The sequence below is a fragment of the Myiozetetes cayanensis genome, unplaced genomic scaffold (assembly GCF_022539395.1).
Source record: "Myiozetetes cayanensis isolate MyiCay16 unplaced genomic scaffold, myiCay2020 scf43, whole genome shotgun sequence".
Lineage (NCBI taxonomy): Eukaryota > Metazoa > Chordata > Aves > Passeriformes > Tyrannidae > Myiozetetes > Myiozetetes cayanensis.
The window spans coordinates 347,243-373,019 of record NW_026087665.1 but is presented as its reverse complement, the minus strand read 5'-3'; the positions used below and the strand labels follow the sequence as shown (position 1 = coordinate 373,019).

At 40.3% G+C, this 25,777-nt stretch overlaps 1 protein-coding gene across 15 annotated transcripts in view; it reads right to left on the bottom strand.

Moving 5' to 3' along the window:
- Positions 1 to 25,777, bottom strand: part of ATP2B2 (ATPase plasma membrane Ca2+ transporting 2) — a 406,430-nt gene that overhangs the window by 162,776 nt on the left and 217,877 nt on the right. For all 15 annotated transcript variants that reach the window (XR_007630698.1, XM_050330693.1, XM_050330687.1 and 12 more), the window contains one exon: positions 14,560 to 15,047. Coding sequence is in view for 14 of the 15 variants with exons in the window: in XM_050330693.1 (XP_050186650.1) it covers positions 14,560 to 14,758 (199 nt within the window). In the remaining variant the exon portion in view is untranslated. The remainder of the gene's footprint in view (positions 1 to 14,559; positions 15,048 to 25,777) is intronic.

Below are 25,777 nucleotides of genomic sequence, written 5' to 3'. Positions count from 1 at the left end.
TTAATTAATTTTGCCTGCCAGCTCACCTTACTTACACATCCTGACTCGATATTAAATGGAACGTCAGCTGCACACCTCTGAGAAGACAGGGACGTGCTCATTAATTAGCTGTGCTTGCCAACTGCCTTTATTTATTGAGTTGTTGGATTACTGAATAAACCAGTGTTTGGCTTTCCAGTGAGGCTGCTCTGAACTGAGCTGAACACTTCAGTGCCAGACTATTATCTAGTCTTTACTGCTGCCAACACGTGCTATAAATGCCCTCGCAGCTCACACTGATTAGAAATGTGTTGGAATCCTTGGATTACCCACATCCCAGAACAAGGTGCTGCACTTTCACTTCCCAACACTTCCTTTTCTGCTTTCCCAGCCTTCATAACACCTCCAATGCACTGCAGGCTGTGGCACTTTTTAAACACATTTGGCTATTTTTAAATTATTATTACTTTTTTTTCTTTCATTTTATGCTGATCAGTTTTTGAGGCTTACTTACAATTAGTCCTTTGTGATGTTGGACACTGCATGGGAAAGCAGGAGCATTTTTGTTCAGGCAGGAACAAAGCTGTCACTATAAACTCGGATTTGTAAGGAGCTCTTATGAGGATGTCTCTGGTCACCAATAGAAATGCTCTCTGGCTTGCTTTGCTTTACACACTGAACTCAGTACAATTAATTAAGGTTCTATAAATTGCTATTCCAGAGTTCCTCCCAGTTCTCAAAACCAAAATTACCCTGAGCAGTTTTTAAGGAGTATGGTGAAGCCTTAAGTGGGAAACAATTGACTTGAAACAAAGGTATTTTAAACATATTATACCTTATCTCCTTCCATCTTTTCCTATCAAAAACAATAATCATGTTATTGAAGTCTTTTGACAACTATTTTTTTTTATAATTGCATCTTGATTCTTCGAGTAGATAGATTCTTGCAGTAGATTAAGGAGTCAAAACACCAAAATCCATTAATTTTCACAATATTATAAAACTTCACCAGTTTAAAAGACTGTATAATAACTTTAAATGTTAAATTAACAATATCTTTGCTTAAAAGTACTTAAAACTTTTGGGATATGCCCGAAGTAAAAAAAATTAATTATCTTTCTTAAGGAAGAAATAAAAATTTCATCATTGGCTTGAACAAAATAAGGGATAAGTGAGGGGCCAGAACATAAAAAACCCAATTCTTGCATGTCTGAAAACACAAATACAAGTAGCCAAACCTCCTTGTCATTTGAAACACTGAAAGAAAAGCCTGTAACTTTTACACAGAATTATCTCACAGACTGAAAACTGGTAGAAGTTTTCAAAATTAATTTCCTACATAAATACCTTTCTTGACAGCCTTTCCAGTAAAGAACAGGTTTAACTTTTTTCCAAAGATCCAGAAATAAAAACTGATATAATTTTAAATGGTATGAAAGTTCCTTTTTTTTTTTTTTTTTTAAGCCACAAGCCCAGTTTGAAGATAACTGCTGGTCTTAAAACACTTTCAGCTGGGAACCGGTCCATGCATTTACAGCAGACCATCCATCCCATACACCCAGCTCACAACTATCAGCTGTATTTATTATCTTAAGATACTTAATCAAAGTCATCCTGAACTATTTTGCTTTTAACAGTCAACATCAAAATCTGCTGCCCAGAATCAACACTTGATGCAGTCACAATCCACCAGTTGTACAGGTGATGTCAAACTGATCCCCACCACTGCAGAACAACCTAAGCGGATAAGGGAGATGTAGTTGGGCCAAAAGGCCCAAGTTCAGAAAGGAAAAACAGGAAAGACTAGAACTTTGGCATTTGTTGTTTCAGATTGTCTCTAAGCTTAAATTCAGGCATGGAAGAGTCCGCAAGGGGGAACTGAATTTTAGATGTGGAAAATACAGATATTCACAGCAGGGCAACCACACTACTCAAATTTATCAGGGCAACATTTCTGTCATCACGGACCACTCACACCAGCATATGCAATTGCTCAACAGCACAACAACAAAAAAAAAAAGTGGATGATTTGCAATATGAATAAATACCTTACAGACATTAAATATCTTGAGATTTTGTTGATTGTTCCAATGAGTCACAACCAGTCACTCGTTGATCCAACAAGGCGACCACAACTTTCACGGACAGTCCCCAGCAGCTAAAATGTGCTATCAATTTTTGACAAAAGAATAAACTTCTGCAAAATGCTTCAAAATTAAAACAAACCTAAGTCTGTTCCCCTCATTCCTTTTCCCAAATTCAAATGCAAATTCAAATTTCTTCTTAAAGATATCACGGCAACCTCATACAACCCAATCTTTTAAGGAAGATACAAAGAAGATTTAACGAGGCCTGAAGAAGTCCCCTAAATGAAATTCAGGACTTTTAAGCAACAAAGCAAGTTAAATGACTCAAAATAAAGGTAAGAGAGGGAGGAAGATATCCCTCAATCACTATAAAATAGCGACCTAATCTAACAAGAAATCCAGAGGATTGCCAGTTGGGTCCCAGAATCAGGACATTCATTTCAAATCTCTCATTTAAAATACAGTTTGCATGAACATGACTAGGTAGAAAAGATGACAGGCTTGCAAAAGCACTGGGTTGATTCTCCAGGGAAGGATGCCAGGAGTCACCCTCGCACATCAAACAGTGACTTGCAAGAGACTCCCCGGGAGCAGGGCTGGCATCGCCCCGAAGGGATGTCTCAGGTCCACAGGGCAAGGTGAAGTGTCCCTTGGAGCAGCTGCTGAGCGTGGGAAGATTTATGGGAGAGAGCAGAACAGGACAGACACCAAGGTTTTCACATCCAGGAGATGGCATTGATTGCCACAGCACAGCAAGTCAGTGGGACAGTGTTTTTCTCCACGGTTTTAAGCTGCTGACGTTCATGCCAGCACCAATACCTTTGCAAAAAGCACTGCCAGCACCTCATGGCAAAACAGGTCACAGTGATATATCCTTGTTAAATAGCATTAACATCAGGCATTAAATATAACATCTAGGTTGGGGTAGAAAAAAAACCCCAACCTTACTGATTTTACCCTAAGAGTCTTCCATCTGTTGCTAATGCTGAAACAATTATCCTCACAAAAGTTATTTTTACACCTTTTCAAACTCTCCAGATCTGTTACTATGCACACTCTTCGGGACTGAAGGCAAAAAAAAAAACTTCATTTCTTCAAAGATATTTATTGAACATTCAACACAAAGATGAGCACAGGTTCATTCTCAGCTTGCACTCAGTATTTTAGAGCAGTGATGCACACACATGTTAAGGAACTGGGTGCATTTTTTGTCCTCTACTAAGAGGCCACTTCAAAACAGTGAATAAGACAATTTGAGCTTAATGACTTCTTCCATCTGATATCTCCTATTTAAGCAAATTAATTCAGCTATGCTAAAGCATTAAACAGAACCAACCAGGAACAACTCACTGAAGAAAACAGAACTGACCCTTTGGCACTTACTCAGCTAAAACAGCTTTCATTTCTCTGCTAATACAACATACTGTGCACATCCCTTGTGTGACCCAGTGTGCACAGGGGGCTTGGATGACAGTTCACTTCTGAGGTTTCAGGTTATGGTTTTACTTTGTGGGTTGCAGCAGATTAGCTTTCATGTTTAGAGGCAAGTAAAGCAGCAGAAGGTGTAATACAATCACTGAGGCTTCCTTGGGAACAAAATCAATGATGTATTTATACCATTTTCCTTAGCTATCTTGTAAATTTTTAAAATTTATTTGTAGAGTCCTTCAGCACCTGTAGCTTTCAAGCATCAGACAGACAAGGCCAGCATCAAAAATATGCACATTTAACTTCCCAGGGCCAGCTAAAGCTCTCACGTAACAGCCTCATGTGGGGCCACATTGCTCCTGTTTCATGCACCTTTAGCACTGGTAATCAGCAACAATTTACTCCTGTGGTTCCTTCAGCAGATTATGTCTGAAGTCTGGAAAGGAATTGTTCTGAACACTTAACTAGTTACTGAGCTGAGAGGCAGGGTGAGCTCTGTCAGACTGTCCCTGCACTGCTCAACCCACCCAAACTCACTGACTTGAGAAAACAATAGAACAAAGGAGCAGTCCCAGGTCCAGGGACTCCCCAGCACCACGTGAGAGGTGCACAGAGCCAGCTGTGCCTCGATGCTTGTATAGTTTTCCAAATTTACACAATATTTCTGTAGGAAACAAGGGTGTCTTTAAGGTTTTTTTGAGGTTTTTTTCTGTAAGTAAAAAACTAAATAATTTGCATAGTGACAATCGCGTGTTCTGATCTCTTCACTCTCCTGACCTTTGGGTCGATTATCACGAACAGGAGAGATTTTCCCCAAGGTTTCCACAGGCTAAAAGTCACCTGTGACCCTACAGTTCACAAATAGGCACATATTTTGGCTGTAGATGTCAAGCTGGATGACCTCTGCTATCCATGTAAAACCATGCAGCAGTCATGACCCTACTGGCAAAGTAGAATGATGATGTAATGCAACAATGCCTATTACTTTAGGGCTTTTTTAATGAAGGCAAAAACGCTTCAGGGTGTGATTAAAAAGCAAACAAAAGCAAACTAGGAAAAAAAAAAAAAAACACCAGTGGCTCAGAAAAGAATCATCCTTCCTTTAAAACTGAGGCCCTGTGCCAAGGAACAAACAACAAACAGTGTCCTGATTTGCCACCCAAGCTTCCAAACTGAGGTCAGTGCTTGAAACTGCTACAAAAATGGTGAAAAAAAAGTACAAGTGGATTTGTTGTATTGTTTAAGCAAAGAATTAAGTGGGGTGCTTGGACTAATGCTCATACTAAGGTTATAACTCCACAATTGCACTGCAATTTCAGAGCATTCCCATACGTTTGTCTTCCTGCATTAATGCTGACATGATCCTGAGGAAACAGCATTTAGCCTACAGAATCCAAGGAGCTGGGCCTCATTTATGGAGTCAAAGGGAAATTCTGCTGCAGTTAAGAGGACACTTACTGAATGCTTTAGGAAAATTCTCCTCTCTTATTTTGTACCTGTATTCAAGGGCAAGCTCTCCTTTTGCAGCCCTCCTGTAAAGGAGTGGGCTATTCCCCATTTTCCCTCATCTCCAGTGCTAATCAGAAGAAAAGAACCACGACAGCTTTTGAACTGCTCCATAAATTCAGTTGGTATTGCTTCCCAATACTCCTTTTTTCAGTCTTTTTTGTGCCTTAGAGGACCATACCTAAGCTGTCCCCACACTGAAAGAGATGGTTTTTGGAAGTGGTGGGGAGGAGAGATTGGTACCAAATGCAAAACCAGTAATCAAAGGAGCAGCACAGCCTGTGGAAACTCAGGTTTGAGCCTTAACAGAACTGACTCAGCTCACAATCCACACAGGAAAAGAGCCCCTGAAGAATTTCATTTGAAAGCAAAGAGGAAACAAGGGCTAGTAAATGTTATTGTGACAGAAATAGCAGCTACATACACCCAGCTATTTCTATGACATTACCAAAATCCTCTGCATCCAATATAATCCATGGCTGCAACTGCCAAGCTTTGGACTGGCAAAAACGATGGGACATGGAAATGCATTGCTCCAAGGCAAGGACAAGGAATGGCACTTATAATGAGCATTCTGAAAGGATTTTTTCCTTCTTTACAAGTTAAAATTGAAGTTACTATACCATGCTGCAAGCTGTGCCAGAATATTTCTTCTATTATCTGGGAAAATAGATTCTTTGTATCGGAGGCAATCATCAATTTTTCAGGATGTGTGGGGAAGTTTGCTTTGTCCTTACATCTTTCGGGATCTGCAGGTATAGTTTTTAGAACATCTAGATAGATGTGGAAAAAAATTACTAGAGGCAGAGTAGAAATAATTTCTAGAGGTACTTAGAAGGCAAGTCAAGAATATACAAATGCTTCACATTAAAGGAAATCAGTATTGAGGAAATGCAGATCTGTTTGTCTTGGAAGCACATTGATCTTACTGCCAAAAATACATATTTGGCTTTATTTGCCACTCACCTTTATAAATAGGCATGTCAAACACCACCAACCTTTGACTTCTTGGAAAACAAACGGAAAGAGTAAATTTGAACAGTCTAGATTTAAAGGATAAGTGGCAACTGCAAAAGGGACAGGAGGCAGGAAATCATTATTGCACCTAACACTGCTCTTCCCCCAAGTCTGTTAATTAAAGTTATCATGAAAAGTGACCATTCAGTCATGCTAATTCTGCTTGCAGGACTAATGAACTTTTACTTGCACTTTGAAGCCACTGTTCCATTTTCTCCAAAAAGCTTTTTCTCTTTCAAAAGATAACATAATCCCCTTTCACGAAAACACAGAAAGGCACTGCTGAATGACCAAAAAAAAATGTTAAAAATTTCATTATTGTGAAGAACAGCATTGTCATCATCTCTCCAACCCACAGATGATCCTTACAGAGACTTCAGCAGCAAAATTTTCCAGTTTCCATGGCTCAGCTGGAAGCAGCATCACTGCTAGCAGTAGCACTTGGCAAAACACCTGGGAATGCCCAACAGAGATGCAGGTAACTGTTTTATCTTTAAATTCTCAGGTGGCACTATTGAAAAAGGGAGCACTTCTTTTCACTCTAAACAACAAATGCAGAGCTGTGCTCTTGTGTCTCCTGGCAGGGCCAGTCACAACAGGACAAAACCACAGCATGGCAAGTGTTTGCTTCCACAGGGCACCGACAAAATAAGGAGAAAAAACCCTTCACTCTCTCTGATGCACTGCAAAGACAAAGCCTAATTTCATCAAGGGCACACTGGCTACATCGATTGGATTATTCATTTGGTATAATGGACTTTGTTTTCTTCCTGCAGCTTTCTCCAAACAAGAACAAAATGAAGATAAATCAGCTCTCACTCAAGGCTGACAGGCTCTATATATTTATGGATTTCCAAGCCCTGCAATACCATGGAAGTGAGGTATTCACCAAGGATTCTTTTCCCCTGCAGCACTGTTGCCCTCACACAGGTTGTCCCCAGCACACGGACACGCCTCGGGAAGGAAAGGCTGCAGCTCAGCAGCTTCGCTCCTCCTTTCAGGCCCTTCCACTGATAAAATGCTCAGCTTTGCCTTTCCCAGCACAGAACCCACTTTGATACACGTGTGTGAAAGCTCACGTGACAGAACAGCCCCTTTTTGATCCTCCAAGCAAAGGCCTAATTGCCTTTTGCCGAGGGAGCACCACCGACGTAATCCCGCTTTGCAGTTCGGAGAGCTGACGTCACGAGCGGTGTTTATGGAACCTACAGATTACTTGCCCCATCATCATATATACACCATTGCCAGCATGCTGAAAATCTGGCCTCGTATTGTTCCCACAAGGAATAAGCTGGTTACGCCAACAAACCCAAACCACTGTTTCTAATAATGAGATTACTGATTTATCAGCTGCCCCGTATCATGGCAACTGGGTTTCCGTCACCTATTAATTTTGCAATTTACTTTATTGTAAAAAATGACTTTACTGTATTGCATCATTGCATTCAGATCAAGGAGAAACTTGTGGCACAGCACATTATGGGGAATGCTAACCTATGATAACCTCTTTGGAAAGAGGGAAAGAATTACGGAAAATTGCTGAGCCAGACTTTCCTATGACTTACAACGCATTGTAGCTGTGATTGAGTTAACTACAATGAACAAACACTAGTCCTGTGAAAAATAGGTGCCATTTATTATTCTGTTCGTCTAAACCTAAGGTATAGATGCAGAAGGTATGTCTGTGGGCAGTACACACTGCCTGCATGCATTTAATGGACTGCCTGAAAGGGAAAAGGGAATTCAGTTTGCATAAAAATAGCCTCTTCTCTAAGTGTTGCACCTGCTGAGGTAAGATAATCATTGAGGGGAAGATGATGTCCTGGATAATCACATAAATAAATCAGCACTGACCTCAGAAAATCTCTGATGCTGCCTGAATAGAGCAGGCAGAAGATATTCACTGACTTTCTTCCTTTCCTGGCCTTACTTTTAAGCAATGCCCATTACACAGAGAGAACCTTTTTGCAAGCCATTTAGGATTCTCAGAGGAGCAGGTATCTAAACTAATTTTTTTTTTTTTAAAGCTTTATGGGGAAAATGCATCATGCAATACCTCTCCAGTTTTCCACAAGAAAAAGAACAAAGCCAAAGTAAATCAGCAAGTGGCACGACATGCCAAAACCCAGAAACAAAATGAGCGATGCAATTGGACTTATCACTTCGAAAAATCTAAGCCATTCATTTGAGATGCTTGTGTTTGGGTAACCTTTGGAAGAATGTTTGCTGTTCTATTATACAAACAATGGAAATATTAGATAAGGAAAGTAAGTGCAGTTGCCAAGAAAGCCCTATGCACTCCTTCCAGATCATTACACGTGTAGATAGGATTTTATGGATATATAACATACTGCCTACAGCAGGAATCTCAAATGTCCAGAGCCATTCCTTTTAATCCCAGAGCTCATGTGGGTCCCAGGAGTGCAGAAAGCCCTGATGAACATCTGCATGGCACTGTGCTGATGGACAAATCAGGACACAGGAGCCAACTTCAGCATTGCTAGGCCAAGTATTACAGCTCTACCAGGCCTTTGGATGGGACCTGGAGACTGCTCTGTAAGCCAAAGCAAACCTCCCTGCCTCACATGAGCTATTAACACACAACCATCCTGCCTAGATCTTTTCCATCTGTTCCCAGTCTTGAAAGACCTACTGTGACAATGATGTTCAGTGTGACGTGGGTCAGAGCCAGCGTTTCCCCGTGGAACAGAGCTGCAAAGAGCAAGTAATAAGTGTTCCAGTGCTCTTGCAGAGGGAGCAGAGGCAGCAGGAGTCCCCAGGTGTCAGTGGGGAGGGTAGAGAAAGGAAGGCCCAAATGAATGCTCTGTGCCCCTTCCTGTGTTTCCCACTCATCCCCAGGAGTCAGGCACCCCTCCAGCTTCCCCAGGCATGCCCTCAGAGATAAATCATGGAATGATTTGGGTGGGAATGCACCTTTAAAGGTTGTCTAGTCCAACCTCCCCTGCAGAGAGCAAGGATATCTTGAACTGGGTTGCCCAGAGCCCCGTCCAACCTGACCTCAAATGTTTCCAGGGATGGGGTATCCACCACCTCACTGGGCATCCTGATGGAGTGTTTCACCACCCTCATTGTAAGAAGCTTCCTCCTTAGAGTTAATCTAAATCAACCCTCCTTCAGTTTAAATCCATGACCCCTTGTCCTATCACTCTACTAAAAATTTTGTCCCCAACTTTCTTATAGGCCTTCTTCAAATGCTGGAAGGTTACAGCAGGGTCTCCCTACAGCCTCCTCTCCTCCAGGCAGCACAAATCCAGTTGGGATTCATATCAGTAATTTCAACATGAAGGAGCAACCAGGATCCCAATTCCTTCTCAACCAGCCAGGCTCTCATGGGAAAGTGCTGGTCACTTTGCCAGGCCCAGATCCCTGAGAGCATGTTGGGGCACTCAGGGGGCAACCAGTGTCCATTGATGGCCTCCAGAGAAATGCCAAGGTATTGCAAGTTCCCACCAGCTCAACCACACTTGGTGCTGCATGAACAACTAGGTGAAATATGAGTTTAAAGTTTGTCTGTGGTTTTTTTCCCATGCAAGGCAGGAAAAAACCCCTCTGAGGCCTTGGCTCTGACAATGCTGAAGGTTTTTGTTGGTTTTTTTTTTCATGGGGAAGGCTGTTTTCATTGTTCAAACCAAACCTTCCGTGTGGAGAGAACATGTACAAATAAGGGCTAGATGTGTACTTGGAGCTTGGCTTCTGGCCTGGGTGTGTTGGCAAATTGGCCCGAACTGCAAGAGATGTTTTGACACCACAAATAAGGAATTAGACAGTGTGGTGATCCGGAGAGAGGATGAGTGGGTCTGCTTTTACAGGGCTTTTAAGAGGCTGCTTTGAAGATTTCCAAAGTGCTGCAGCTTAACATCACCAAGAAAATCTTAAAAATCGACTTTCAGACAGCTGGCAATTCTGCTTTTTAAAAAAATTATATAATCAGTCAAATATATATATATATATATATAAATCAAATTCACCCTACCCTTAAATTTAAAATAGCTTAAGAAAATATTGAACTTCCAGATATTATTTGGTGGTTTACGCATGATTAAGTGTATTCTTTTAACAACAGCAAAAATTATGCTATTACCAGTTTCTTTACTTTCATAAAGTAAAGCTCAGTGTGGTTTTATCAATTTCAGTCTCTAGTAATCCGTTATTTTATATTTCTATTTTAAACTTATATTTGTCTGACTCAAGTACCTTTCACTCCTTTCCCAATTTCTTCCTAAATTCCTTACATATCTGTAGCTAATTTAAAAGAGCAGGGCACCTAAGTTCAATTCAGTGTGGACCAGCAAGAGTAGCTTCAAAACACATTAATTTATTAAAGGTGCATTTTTATAGTAGCAAGCATAAGGAACCAAAACTAATGAGTTAATTTTGTCGTGTTCAGTCTTTTTTCATCTTTTACCTCATTGTTATAATTGTGAAAGGCTTTTTAGATTGCAATAATTAAAGAATAAATACACGGCTGGCCTCATAGATACTCAGTCCATATCTCCCACACAACAAACACGCTTTTGAAAAGAGAAAGCAACTTCTCTGGTATCTGTTTCAACTAAGGGGAGTTCTAATGATTGAAAAGTCAACTTCTGCACTAGAAATATTATTACTCAACTACCAATTGATATCGTGTCTTTCCAGAAAGCCTTTTTACAGTATCCTAAGAGACCTAAAGTTAAAACCTTTTTATTTTCTATATTCTCTATTCAAAGCACGTTCCACGTTGGAAATTAATGCATTCAAGTATTTTAAGCAAGAAACCGTGGAATTTAATTCACTATAACGATGCTATAAGAAATAAACATCTTTATAACGTGAGGAGAATGTAGATGAAAAACTTACTGTAAATTGGTGGGGGCTATACAAAATTGTGGGTAAATATAAATAAGCAATGGAAAGAGTGGATTCCAGCCTCACTGGGGATTCACCCAACTAACTCATCACACTTTACCAGCTGTCCTTCAAAAGGTATCACTGATGCTCCAGTGGGCCTCGAAGACTCTGACTGCACAGAAAATTATACAGCTGCCATCAGAGCTCTGCCCAAGGGGGCACTCAGCATTGTTTTGCAGAGACAGAGCTAGGTCCTGCTTATTTGTTGCACTCCTGGAATAATGAAAGTGAAACTAATCTGAATATAAATATTTTTTAAAAGAAAATTCAAGTCGACACATATTTGTATTTTTTCATATAAATTATTTCCATAGATTGTGGGGAGGTTCTTTCTATGAGCACTTAAATGGGAGCTTTTCATTATAATATAATCACTTTAATGCAGGAAATCCCTTAGGCATAACTGAGAGCTGGGATCCATGCTGTATCTATAGCTAGAGAAGCAATCAAAGAAAATTTAAAGAAGAGTCTGAAGTCTTGTAATCCATAATAATATTATTAATTATTTCAGCATGCAAATATTATTCTGCTCAATATTCAGCAGACCTCTACAGCTCCACACTAAATTAACACAGGAGTTCAGAAAGCACTGCTAAGTGTAGCTTCACAACAGTGTAAATAACATTTAAATTACACCTATGTCTTACCTGGAGAGGTTCAAAGCCTTTCAAACAGGAGTTTCAAAAGGCACTTTGAGGGTAAGTGATTGATCCTACCAATCCATAGGTGCTACAGGAAATATTAACATGGGAAATGAATTGCTGAGCAAACTCTGGGTTCGTTACTACTTATTCTCTAAATATTGAGCAAACCAGTAAATTCATATTAGGCCACATTTTACCAAATTGCAACGTGCCTGCTGCCAGGAAACATTTTTCCCCTGTTCCAATAACTACTTCAGCCACATCCCACAAAATTACAATGACTTTAGAAGATAAATTCTGAAAGAGTTTACAAGCCTGGGAAGAACTAAGTTCTAGGCTCTTTTTTGCTGTTTCATTCATATTCACTCAGGACTCTTGCTCAGCAAAACTTTACTTGGTTCCTTGAAAGACGTGTCCTGCAGTAATGCTTATTCCATTACTCCCCATAAAACTGTGCAGGAGGTGCAAACACCAAAGCATGAAAAATAAAGGAAGTTCAGTTAACTGTGCTCCACCAAAAAAGATGTTGGTTGGAAAAGTGATGCTCAGGCACAGCAGCAAATTGTGGGGGTTTGCTGCAAATACCAAAAGATTGGACCATGTATGTCAATAATTTATTTGCACATCATTGCTGCTTTTCCATATAAGAAATGCTTGTGTTTCTTTCCTCTAAGAATAGTTACATCTTCAAGAATATCCTCTTCACTCTATTTTAACTTTCTTCACAGAGCTTGGAAACACAAAAAGTAATGGGTAGGGACTTGGAACTAAACGTATGCTTATATTTGTCATAAACCTTCAGAGTTTTTCTGCTATGGATACTTTCTCCCACGTGAAAATTTCCAACTTTGACAAGACATATTTCAGGCAGATTCTCTCCTATAACAATTTTTTCCAAGCAAAACCAGGAAAAGTAAGATGTAAACTTAGCGTGGGAATTCCTATTATGTGATCTCATTTCAAATTAAAACCCAGTAGAGTCTTCACGCTTCCAAGGCTATGCTGATTGCCATTTGAAGCTGGAAATGTTTTTCCCTAATGCACAAGTGATGAAGTGCACGTAATGCTTAGAGGAAAGTTACCTTATCTGCAGGATCAGATATAGATTACTGCTGGAGTCAGCGTGCCACACTACTTGGATCCATATGCTCTGTTCCAGTACGAGGAATTAAGTTTCCCTGATGTCATAACTTGAACAGATAATGCAATTAACGTCTCCTTTGAAGTTCACATTGACCAGGTAACCAATAGAATGAGCTGGCAAAACTTTACTCGAGTCACCAAAGTGAACTCGGCTCACCCAAGCTGAGACCTGGGCTCTGATGTTCTGCAAGTGCTGAGGGATCCTGAAAATGCTGAGTCCCTATGAGATATTTATAAATCAGTTTTTATTCTGCCATGTAAATATAGAGATCCTGTACCTCTGTCTGGCACTCCCCAGATGTGCCAGGAATATGCCAGAATTGCTGCATATTCTCTGAAGAGTCAGTTCCCTTGTGTACAACAGCTCTGAAAGACTGATGGGCATCTGCAAATCCCAGACAAGGGACAGGGTCTGCTTTTCCTATCTCAGTGCTCCTCCTGGGAGCACAATCTCCCTGCAGGAAAAGAGGGCCTGTCTGACAGATCAGATATTTGGGCAAGACTAGAAAAAGGGAGAGATCTGTTACACAGTGTTCCATTTGCCACTCGTCACTCTGGAACACAAGGTTGCACGTGACTGCCGAAGTGCTACTGAAGCTGGCTGCTCATTTTAATACACAATCAGCTTGAAAATCCTCTGCTGAAAAGGTGCAGTTCACAGCTTTGTAGATTTAGAATGGTTAAATAGTAGTGAGGCTGTGTATGATCAAGTGGGAAGAATTTTCTTGAGGATGAGACATTGATAGCTGCTCCTTTGGGACCCTTCAACTGCTGTAATTTAGAACATTACACTACAATTGACATGTTTATGATTGTGCCAATAATTCAAGACTTCTTGAGGCATTTAAACAGGAGAGGTAACTAAATGATTAATTTTAGAAAGAAGAGAATGGAACAAAGCCAAGACTTCTATCTTCTCGAAAAAGAAAAGCGCCTAAAATGAACATCTTGGCTACTTTACAAGACTAGAGAAATATTATAGACTGAAAGACTGTTTAATTTCCAAAAGTGTTAATATTCCTTGGAGATGCAAATACAGTGATAAAAATAGAATTCTTAGAATGAAATAGAATTGTACCTGCACTAAAACAGAAAGATTCATGATCGGGAAAGTTGCATGAGGAGGGTAAACATCCCGTCACTGCCAGTGCTTTATGGGGACATATTTGGTACAAGCACTGAAAAAAACCCGGGCTAATAAATGATGATCAGGTAGACAACTTCAAAAACACTTAGAAGAACAAATATTAAAGAGTTATGATTGGTGTTATTAAACATAAGAAAGTAAGGAGTTTCATTACACATACAGTAGAAGTCCAAATAATAAAAACATTGACACAATCAGACTGATAATTTAAGCAAAACTATCTATAGTCACAGTGAAGATTAGCTACCTCTATAAATACATATACCTAACCCAAATTGACCTACAAAGTAACATAATGTGCATCTCAAAAGGTCATTTCATACTCTCAAGATGCCCAAATACCTAGAAATTCTCTTGAAGCAACCACTTTGCACCTTCTCACCTCCAAGAGCATATATGTGAAAGTCTCCATGCAATGCCATAAAACACGTGCTGATGTTGTGTGTGCCTTCTAAGGAGGAATTAATGCATTTACCTCTTAGAACAAACAGCACTTCTTTTACTCTCCTGCCAGCTTTAGTTACAGCTAGGCTGTTTTATCTCCTTTCTTTGAAGACCCTTGGTTTATTATTTTTGGGGGAATAATGGCAGCACCATGAGAATTCTGTTCAGGTTTGAATCAAAACCTCTTCCTTTCGCTATCTGGGGAGCACTTCACGCAAAGTGCCCCGATTCAAGTGAAGCGAAAAGTTCTTACCTTCTGTTGGTGATGTCTTCAGATGTCTGCAGAGCCCCTCTGTTTCCCCATATGTCTCTTTAATTTTTACTACTGCTTCTGTCCCTCGGAGTTCCATGAGGGAGCGCAGTTCTTGCAGTGTGCACCCAAACTCTCCCGCATGGTTGGCCTCGTTTCTTTGGTTCTTGGAATAAAAATCGCTATTTGTCATGTCACCCATGGTGGCTGGTTTTGTATTGCTCCACTCGTGGTAGTCGATACAATCTTAAAACTGTTTTAAAAATTGAAGGAGAGGAATCTTGAATTCCGATCTGAGAAATTAAAAAGAATCCAGGGTGTGTCCGGCGAGCGACGTGGAGGATGCCTCTGGCGTGCAAGGTGTCCCTGACTGACTAGCGGTCTGCAGAATGGCTGCTTTCAAGGCTGCAGACCAGCTCCACTCCATTCACCATTTCCCATTATGTTGCACCCAAGCTGTGGAATCTACATGGTCATTTCTTCCTCTGGACCTTTGGGAACAAGCAGAAAGGACTCATTACAGGAGTGTGCGACAGCGCGTTACAAAAGGTGACTTTCAAATGTGTTCCCTCATGGCAGGTGGACTCATCATGTCAGAGAGGCTGTGCAGAGCCACGGTGAGATGTCCTGTGAGGTGCTGCAGCATCCACAGCAAGGATAACACACCAGCTCTGCCTGAGATAAAGCTCTCCACAGCCAAAGCACCAATAGCAGTGCCGCTCACTTTAATCGAGTCCCAAGAGCACCCGCTAAATGAGATGACTCATGAATATTAATAAATAAACGATCAGTCCGGCATGCAGGATACACCTCCAGTACGTGCTCTGCTCCCTGCAGCCACATCAGGCTGTCCTCTGACCAGAACAGAGCCTCTGATAAAGGTTGGGAGGTGACACAAACGGATTAAACACAACTGGTTTTAGTAATGGGTTAAAGAAAACTTTTCAGCCCAAGGAGAGTGAAAATGCTGGAAAAAAAACTGGAGTCAGCATTACAATTGCAGAATACATTTCAATACATTACATCTTGCAGCCTTGCCTTCTGTGCAAGGGAACACAGCCCAGCAAAGAGAAAACACTGGAGTGGCTGGGTTTGAACAGCCACAGCTTCTCCTCAGCCAGGCACCCACTGGGTCCTGTGCCCAGCACCCACAGGCACACACACAGGGTGGTGCTGGGTTCTTTCTTTTTTCTTTTCCCCCCTTTTTATTTTCAGTTTTTTCCCCCCATGTGCAGTGTTGAACAAGTCCCATTTGGACCATCTGGGAGACAGCTGATTACTTGCTAAAACCAGCCTTTAAAACCTGTTTCCCCTTGCCATATTCTAATGAAGTTGGTTTTAAATACTGCTGAAACCAGCTATTATATTTGGCATGCAGAGTTTTAAAAGAGATTAAAGGTTTCCTTTTTGCCTCAAGCGGGTTAGTGAGAGTGCACTGTCTAATCTATAGGTCTCAGAATAGTTTTTGTAATAAAAAAAGATCTTTCAAAGGGCACACCAGCAGCCTAATGACTGACCAACCTGTCACAGGCAAAGGGCATGTGTTGAACTTTCTAGGCACAGTAATACACAGTGGAAATGAGTACTCAGATAAAGCACATAAAGAGGATCCCGATGTGTTTGAAGTCCCAGTTTGATATTTGTACAACAATTTTAATCTCCCACCCACGTATAGTTGACACAGCACGTAGGCTTGGTATTTCCACTATCTGACTCTGTTGCATTGCTCTGCACATGACAAAAATCAGGCCCCCTGGATGCACTAATTCCTCTGCCCACAGTGGCACTGCCTGCTTTAGAGCTGCCTAACACACCTTGCTCGATCAGCCAACCTGTACCAGCCCTCTCGTTTACAGCTTCAAAACTCAACATTTCTTTGATTTTTGTGGAGAGAAAAAAGAAACAAACAAACAAACAAAAAAACCCAAAAAAACAAACAAGCACAAAAAAATCAGAAAAAAGGGGAAGTACCAGCTTCACTATGATATTACAGAACACTGCTGCACCTTTCTTTCCTATTAACTGATATATATTCTAGTGCTAAGAACTTCTGCCACCCGGCATCTCACATATTGCTTTTCACGTTCACTAGAATTTCTGCCCAAAATGTGGCTTACAGTGAACAACAAAGAGAAACTAGAAGTAGTAATTGGCCTTTATTTGTCAATCAATGGTCAAGGAGATGTTGTGCCCTGTCAACCACGTTAAGCTCTCCGTGCTGGGCAGCGCTCACAGCCTCAATCCACCCCTAGGTAATTCCCTATGGATGGCACGCAGAAAAGACCTGACTCACACTATTTATCTGTTTGTAAACAGGGTGGATCAGTATTCTGAACAGAAATAGCCCCAGCCTGCAGCATTATTTCAGAAAAAAATCGCAGGACATGAATGTCACAGATGCCCAGTCAGACTCCATCCCGAGGGGCATCGAACAGCCACGACCTCCGCTGGGGATGAGCTCCTCCTTCCTCACAGCAGCCTTTCAGACCCTTCCTGGTGTGTCATCCGTGCTAAGCTGCTGCTGACAGTCACATCAAAAATGCAGATTGAGATCTCATTGTGAGACATCAATAATAACGACAGACAGCTGAAATAACAGGTTACTATTTACTTCCAGTGGAATATTAAAAACAAATCTATTCTAATATAAATACACTTCAAGATTTTGAAAACTGGGCATCTCAAACAGCCATGATGTTAAGAAGAAAAAAAAACAAGCAGCAAAACTCCCACACTATTCACCTGGTCCTAGTTAGTCCTGTGAGCTTTTCTAAACATTCCTCTAATAAAATAAAATTATTCCTATACTGTTCTATAACACCACAGACAAAAGATAATTACTAGTCTTTTCCGAGGAGACCCATCTACTGATTTAATTCATGAGGTAAAGGGTACTAAACACAAAGACTTTCTAAACACAAAGACTTTTTCTACATGGTTTTTCTGTGGGATATGTCCATCCCTCTCAATCAAAGCATCTCTTTAGGTTCACTGTGCCATCACTATAAATTAACATATTTGCTTCTATTCTTAGAAATTCTTTGTCATTTGTCAGCCACAGCAAGACAGTGCTGCTGCTTTTTTGCATGAGTCATTTTCCTGCTTAATTTTTAATTTCACCTTCAATTAAATATTAACCAATAAACAACAAATACGAAGTTCACACTTCCTTCGGTGCTTTAAAAACAAATCCCTCAGAGTTTGTGCTGCTCACGACTAACCTAATGCTTTGCCACCAAGGAAACACCACCCCCCGTTTTTTGAAAGGCAGATGGTAAAACACAGCGAGCACAGAGCGTGACTGACCTTATTCACTGATAATGCATCTCCCTAATCCCGTGGAACAAGATATGCAGCTTCCATCTGATCCTTGAGTCTCCCTCAGGAAAAGCCCAGGCACCCTGCCAGGGCGTGTGCTGGGTCAGCACGGCTGCCACACGACCACCTCACCCCTCCCAAGGTGGGAATATTCCTCTAAACAAAAGGAATGAGTAATAAAAAAAAAGAGCTGTGGCGGGCAGATGGCAGCATTCCCATCAGAGGGGCTTTGCATCTCCCAGAACGCATCCAGTTACCAGGAGTGGGTGAAACTTCCACAAGTCTCATCCACAAGAAATCTGCAAGTACTGCACTAGGTTTTGGGTGGAGTTTTGTTTGTTTGTTTGTTTGGGGTTTTTGGGGGGTTTTTTTTTGAGGTTAGGACAGGGATTATATTACAAAACACACAACACTGATATTTCCCAGATGTAGATATAGCATAGGTGAACTACCAAGCAATCCTGCTGTTAAAAAAGCAGGTGATACTGACACAGCTTTCAATCAAATCAAACAACGAACAGGATCTCATACGCTAATGGACTAAAAAATAAAGTGAGCTGAATTTCAGGCTCTGGGTGCTGCTTTCACTGGTAGTAGCATCAGTCTGCCAGCAGTTCACCAGGGATTTGAATCCCCCCATTATGGACTAAACTACCTGGGGAATAACAGCTCTGGCAGTCAAAGGGAACATGACCCAGCAAACCACAGGTTTCAGCATTGCCCTGGGAGTGGAAAACCTCCAGTGGGCTCAAGGACTACTCCCTTCCCTTTCAGATGTGCCCTGAGTCCCTTCAGGGCCTCCAGGCCAAAATCTCTCCACCTCTTTTACCCAAGATCCATGGAATCTCTTTCAATCCAGTGACCACTATCTGTGGTGGTGGTCAGTGGGTTTAACTTATAACCAAATGCCTCCCAGAGCACAAAGAGCCACCACCCCCAAATTCTGAGAGCGCAGCTTTTCACACCATCCCAGCACAGCATCATTTCATCCTCCATTGGGTACATTTGGGCTCATCATCCACCAGGAGAACAAGTTATAGGGAAAATGATCCTCCTTAGACAAGTTCAGCAAAAGAGAAGTAAAAACTCCAGTAAGTGAGAAACTAATTTCACCCACAAAGTTGGACTGTTCTCCCAGACAAAAGCAGTCACTTGTTTCTTCTTACTTATTCTTACCAATGCTCCTGAATCAAGAAAACCGAATAAAAATAAGTCACAAAGTGCAGTTTGAAAACAACAATATGCTGTGGTCAAGGGACAAAATAGCAGCCCACCTAGATCCTCCTTGGGTAGCAAAAGACTTCACGTACTAGAAAAACAGAGAAAAAGACTGCCCTTATTTTTCTTATTAAAAAGTCAGAATATAAGTCTTCACCTTGGTCTGGGATTTTGTAAATGATATGTGTTGTACAAATGCACTACAAACTCAGACTTTGCTGTTTGGTTGGTTTGTTGTTTTGTTTGGGTTTTTTTCCAGAGTGGCTCTGTCTGGAGGAACAGGCTTCCATTCCTGTAGAGCCCAAGTCAAATATTTTTCATCTTCTAGCTGCTTAGAGGAAATGCATGCCAATTAAAACAGAAGCAATTTGGATGAGCTAACTGCAGGCCTGCTGGGAAAACTATTCTTTGATTTCCCTAATCAGGAAAAGTCTCATCTTGGAAGCTTGTAAATATTTTCACAGTGTGTTAGAATGTAGATATCATCACTATGTATTCTGACATTTGATTTCATTTGGACTTCTACTGGCAGAAAAGTTAATAGCCATGTAATAAACCAGATTTCACCAGATCAGGATCACAAGACTTGCCTTTCACAGCCCTTAAAAGAGTGGACAAATAAATAATTCACAGTAAATTAAAAAGGTAGGATATATTCATAATTTGACTGTTTTCTCCCCAAGTAAGGGGGAAAAAAGCACTGAAGAGTCACATTTAAGTGAGCACAAGGTACAAAACCAGACTGCTCTGCATTCACTGCATTAGAGACACCATTCCTTGATAGAACAGGATTGGAAGTAGATTTAATGGAATTTTCCCTTGAGTCTGAGCAAAATCATCTGAAGGGGATTTTTCTGCCTGCAGTTCCTCGAACTCTGATGAGAGGTGCTGGTAGCAGCAGGTTGACAACACATTGCAGAGGATGAAAACTGCCAGCAGACCTCTGCAAGGTGGAAACAGCTGAGAAAGAAAACCATAACCTGCTCTATAGAAGTCTCCAGATGTGTGAAAATAAATCAAGTATGGCCCAGCTGTAGCACCTTTTACAATTTCTTGTTCTTTTCATGTCCGAGACAGAATGTCAATATAATCTTTATGGACCAGAATGAGATTGGATTCTCTATCCAGCAGCCAACAAAGTTAATCAGTGCTCAAACTCACACTCTCTTAAAACAAAAACTGGCTTTGAAGCTTAATTATCAGGAATGCACAAGATGCAGAAAGAACTAAAGAAAACTACCATCCGAATAAAAGCAGTTTGGCACCTTTACAAGTGTGACATTTTTGTTTAATACCCAAATGTCCAGAGTGGATAAAGAAAGAGAAACTGAACTTTGCAACTAAGTGTTGCCTGAAAAATATTCCCAACTTCATGTTTACATTTCTTCATAAATTTCAAGTGCCTTAAGTTAATCTGTGCATCCATAAAGAAGCTGTGGCTGCCCCTGGATCCCTGGAAGTGTCCAAGGCCAGGTTGGACGGGGTTTGGAGCAACCTGGGTTAGTGGAAGGTGTCCCTGCCCATGGCAGGGGGTGGAATGAGATGAGCTTTAAGGTCCCTTCCAACCCCAACCAGGCTGTGATTTTCTGATAATTCATTCATGATGAGCACACACAAATGAGACATTGGATGCTTCATTCGGTTGTAGTTCTTAGACAGAAATGTATTTCCCCTGATAATAGGATGACATTAAGACAATTAAGGTATTATTTTAAAAAGATTACAGAATGAACACATTAAAAACCCCTACCTATTATAATCTCACAATAATTATTTCAGTCCTTTTAGTAGGAACCCATGCCTTTAGTCAGCTTGGACTTCTTGTACCAGTTTTGCTATCAGGTAGGATAAATAAAAAAGGATTCCATGCCTACTGTGAGACACCATTGAATATTTGAAGGCAAAAAGGGTAATGTCACAAAATAAATCTTCATTAAAGGGGTACAAAATATCCTTAATTTCAGTTATACAATAAACCTATTTACCTAGGATTTCTATCAAACAGATTCTAACTCTTGCACAATTTTGATGACTTTTTTTCCTCGCTGTACTGGTAAACTGAGGGCAACTTAAAATTAGAGTTGTGAAACAAAACCACCCCCAGTGCCTGCTGCAGTGAACAGTAATGCAGTCTATAATTTGATACCAAATCTGCTTTCCACTGTTCCTCATGTAAATGGCTACAGCAAAGCCATATGAACTACTGACGGGAACAAAAATACTATTAAAGGAATCAATTCAGCCCCATCAAATCAATGAAATGACTCTATCAGTGACTTCTGGGGCACTGGATCAGCTCCTGCAAATAAAAACCTTCCGCTCCTGATGCCAGGTCCTCACTCTGGGAATGCTGTCAGCAGACACGCTGGGATGAGGAACCAAATCACCTTTGGGATCACCGATTCCTGAGCATTTTCCCCAGTTCTGGAATTCTCCAGGCTCACCACAGCCCACCCCAACAGCTGCTGACTGCAGGAACCTGCTCCCACAGGGATGAGCCCCACAAGACATTCCAGATGCTCACAGGGACATGACCTGCTATGCAAAGAGATTTTTCCAGTGAAGTCTGTACCATTCACCAGTTTTAAGAGCTCTCTCTCGTGTCTTCCTCGTACTGACATGAATTTATTTTGCTTTGCTTTCAGTCATGAAATGAAAGGTTATTTTTCATGAGCTATTTGTTCTCCCAAGGCTCCAATTCCACACTGTAAAGCAGGTATGGGGTTTCTTTTATTCGCTGCCTTCCTACACACCACATAGTCCTACTCTTTGGGTTGTATTTTTGGCACTGAACAAAGCCCCGTTCTGCACCCCATAAGCTTCAGAAAATTCCTGTTTCCATGTATAACTGCACTGATTTTATACAGAGACTAACACAGCACAGTTATTCCAAGGAACACCAACTGTTATCAATTTAATCAAAAACACAGCTGAGAAAAAAAAAAGAAAACTAAGGATATTCAGACTTCAGACACTCAGATATCATTAAATAAAGTAGACGTGGAAAAAAAGTCTAAATTAAATGCTCTGAAAGCAAACAGGTGACAGCTAAGGAACAAATCCCAGCACAAAGCCAGGATCCAGCACAGATTACTATTCAGTTACAGAGCTGGGGGATGTGGGGAGAAACCTTTTTTTTTTAGCAGAAAACACAGGCAAGATACACTGCAGTGATACTGCACAAATGGAGTGATCAGGTGCAAGCTCCTCACCATCATCTCCAGGACAAAATTGTCAAAATTTTTTTCCATTCAACTGAGATGCCTTTTTTTTCCTCCCCTAAAAAATTATATTATTATATATTATATAAGTGTGTATATAACTAAGCTACATTATTATATATAATTACAATAAAATATTATGTATTGTTATGCTATAGTCCATTACAGTATCTATCAAGCCAAGGATCAAAAACCCTACACATAAAAGAGCCCCAAAACTCCCCAAACTCCAACTCTGATATTTTCTTTACTTTGCTTCCTTAAAAAGCAAATCATTGAAACATAAGCACTAAAAAGATGAAGGTTTTTTTCATCTGCCCTTTGTTTCATACCACCAGATTTCTTAAACCTAGACTCTGAATTACCACATGACCTTTACCATCAGCAGACATGGTCACCTTGAGGCACACACTTCCAAGGGAGTTTGAGAAGCCTGTGCTTTCACAGTCTATGTGCCTTGGACCTGATTATATCTCATTTTAATCAGCAAATTCTCCAGAACGTCTTAAAAGAGATAGGTTGTCCAGCTCCTTCCAACAAATAGAATCTTAGGTTTGACAGAGTCTAATTAAAAACAGCTGACACCTAAAAATCTAGGATTTCTTTTCAGTCTATGTTGAGAATGGACACTGAATTCGGTTCCTAATTGTTACTTTTTTTAGTCCATTACTGATCATTTCACTATAAAAATATTACATGGCCTCTCTAACCTTCATACCTTAAGACTGCCCAAATATTTAATAGCATGATTAGTACATGTATACCTTGAGCTCATTGTTACCCTCCTTTCTTAGATTTTTGAACAACATTTTACAGAAACTTTTAATCCTAAAAACTGAGACTAACTAAGGAAATCTTACCCCTGTCTGAACAATCTATCAGCCTTTTAATCAATAAATTACCATTTCATTTCGTGATTCCTGTGCCACAGCACACCTTCCCTGCTGACTCTACCTTGGGGGTTGCATCAATCCACTGCTGGTTTGGGAGTTCTTAAGTGGTGACAGAAATATTTCCAGCACTGGATAGAACATTGTCATACCAGTAGTTACAAAGACTTAAGGAGGCCAGCACATTATTACTTTTAAAGCTGGAGAAAAATGGGAGCCTTTTGCTGCCTTATTAGGAGCATGAAGAGCAAATCTGTACTTCAGTGGAAATCTGTATTCTGGTAGAAAAGCTCTCATTGGTGTGAAATATAATTTTGATGGTTTACTTTTGTTAAAAAGCCGACAGGTATCATGTTTTCCATAAGTACAGGGCTATGAGATAACAGAGAAGATAAAAACTCGAGAAAATCCAGAACTGGTCAGCTGCAGCAAAATGCATTTTGGTGTGTCCTATCCTGAACTTTGAGGTTAAAGCACCCAAAGCAAACCTCACTGGGTCAACAGCTCAAACTGTAAGGGTGAAACCAGAATAGAAACTGAGCCTAAGCCAGTGAACAGGGTCAGTGATTCTGTGCCTGGTGAAAGGTTAGTGCTTCTTAAACAGAAGAGAGACTGGCCTGAGTTGGAGGAGACCTGAAGGTCATCTCATTCCACCCCCTGCCATGGGCAGGGACACCTTCCACTGGCCCAGGTTGCTCCAAATCCCATCCAACCTGGCCTTGGACACTTCCAGGGATGGGGCAGCCACAGCTCCTCTGGGCAACCTGTGCCAGGGCCTGCCCACCTTTACTGTGAAGAATTTCTTCCTAACAGCTAATCCAAACCTAAATTACATCCAGCATGTGAAAGTCCCAGCAGCTGATTATTTTACAAGAAACACCTGCTTAAATATCAATACTCCTGGTGTAGCTGATTGCTTAGGGAGCAACCCAGTTTCTTCTGGAACCTGCTGGAAATACCTTGCAATATAAACAATCTACAGGCAAGATTCAATCCAAATGTTTTTCATAGAAAAGACCTTTCCAATTTTTCCCTCTAAGTCCACACTTCTGCAGTATGATCAGTGCTGACACTCACATCCCTAAGATAGACGTTCAAAATTCTACACAGCAATCCATGGGAACACTTTCAGGGGGAATAAAAAAAAACCAAAAACCCCAGCCTTGTTCTGCTGTTTCCTCTGTTCTTCTGTCAGCATCTATCACATAAATCAACCAACCATTAGCAGTGAAAAGGATTGCCTGACTACTGTTGGTCATGGCATTCTATAAAAGTAAAGAAAATCAGAGCAGATGAACAGACCTTTAGCCAAGAGACCACAGCACAGCCACACTAAAATAGAATCAGATTGCTGTATTTAGCCAAAAATGCTCTAATTTCAGTATTACCCATACAATAATGTCTTTTATCTAAGAGGGGCTTCAAGACTGAAAGCAGAGAAAACCATTTTTCCAGGAATTACTCATATTTTTCAGGGAAATAGGACTGCTCAGCAAATGAAATGCTGCAGCATGATACAAAACTCCCAAGAGAAACATCTAGTCCAGTAAAAAGAAAAAGGAAAAAAGAAGAAAAAAAGGGGGGAAAAAAGACCAAACACAAAAATCCTACCCCAAACAAACTAAACCAACTTCCCTTCCAGTCTAAATTTGCAGTCCTATCTTCTGCCTCCTTAGTTTCACTGTCAGAAGCATCTTATTATGCTATTAAATAAAGATATAAAGCCATGAAACCAATACTGAAGCTTTTAGTGCAGCACCATTGGTTGTTAATAAGATTCAGAAAATCCAGATTCCATACAAAATAACTGTAAGCAGAATAATGAAACAGAAAGAACACAAACTATGAAAGCAAATAATCTAGTTTTTTAAAAAAACAACCAATATATTGTTATTTAAATGACTGAATGTCACATATATTTGAATATTTTCATATATATATTTGCATATATTTGAAATATATGCAAATGGAATTGAGGCACATTTTTCATATGCAACATTCCCATAATGGCTGTAAAAGGAAACTGCCCTCTTTAATCTTCTTTTCAGAACATATATACGTACATTTTCACTTTGTTAAAAGTAAAATGAATTTTTGGATATTTTTATTTAAAAAAAAATCTTTACCTAAGATCAGGTTATTTTGGTTTTGGGGTGGGATGCAGTTCTCTAAAATGAAAGTAGAGAGACTAAATTATAATTAACAGCTATGTTTGGTGCTACAAGGACCATCTAAGAGAGATTTTGTTGCCACCTGCTTAGTTTGTGGCAAGAGACCATTTTAGTTGACTAAATGTATAAAACCAAACCTATCCTGCCTACCTGTATTATACATTCCTCAAAACTCAAAAGGATCATGTTGAAAATATAGAAATCAAACTTTAATAGGTTATAAATCGCTAAAAATTAAACTACTAATAGTTGAAAGCCACCAGTTCACATATTAAAGTTCCTATAAAACTTACCATCTGCTTAAATTTCTTTTATGCCACAGAACTTTCAGTGCATCACTTTCCAAACACCAAAGAAAAATAACTCTTTAGCTTTGCTACATTCTACGGAAAACAAGTTATGT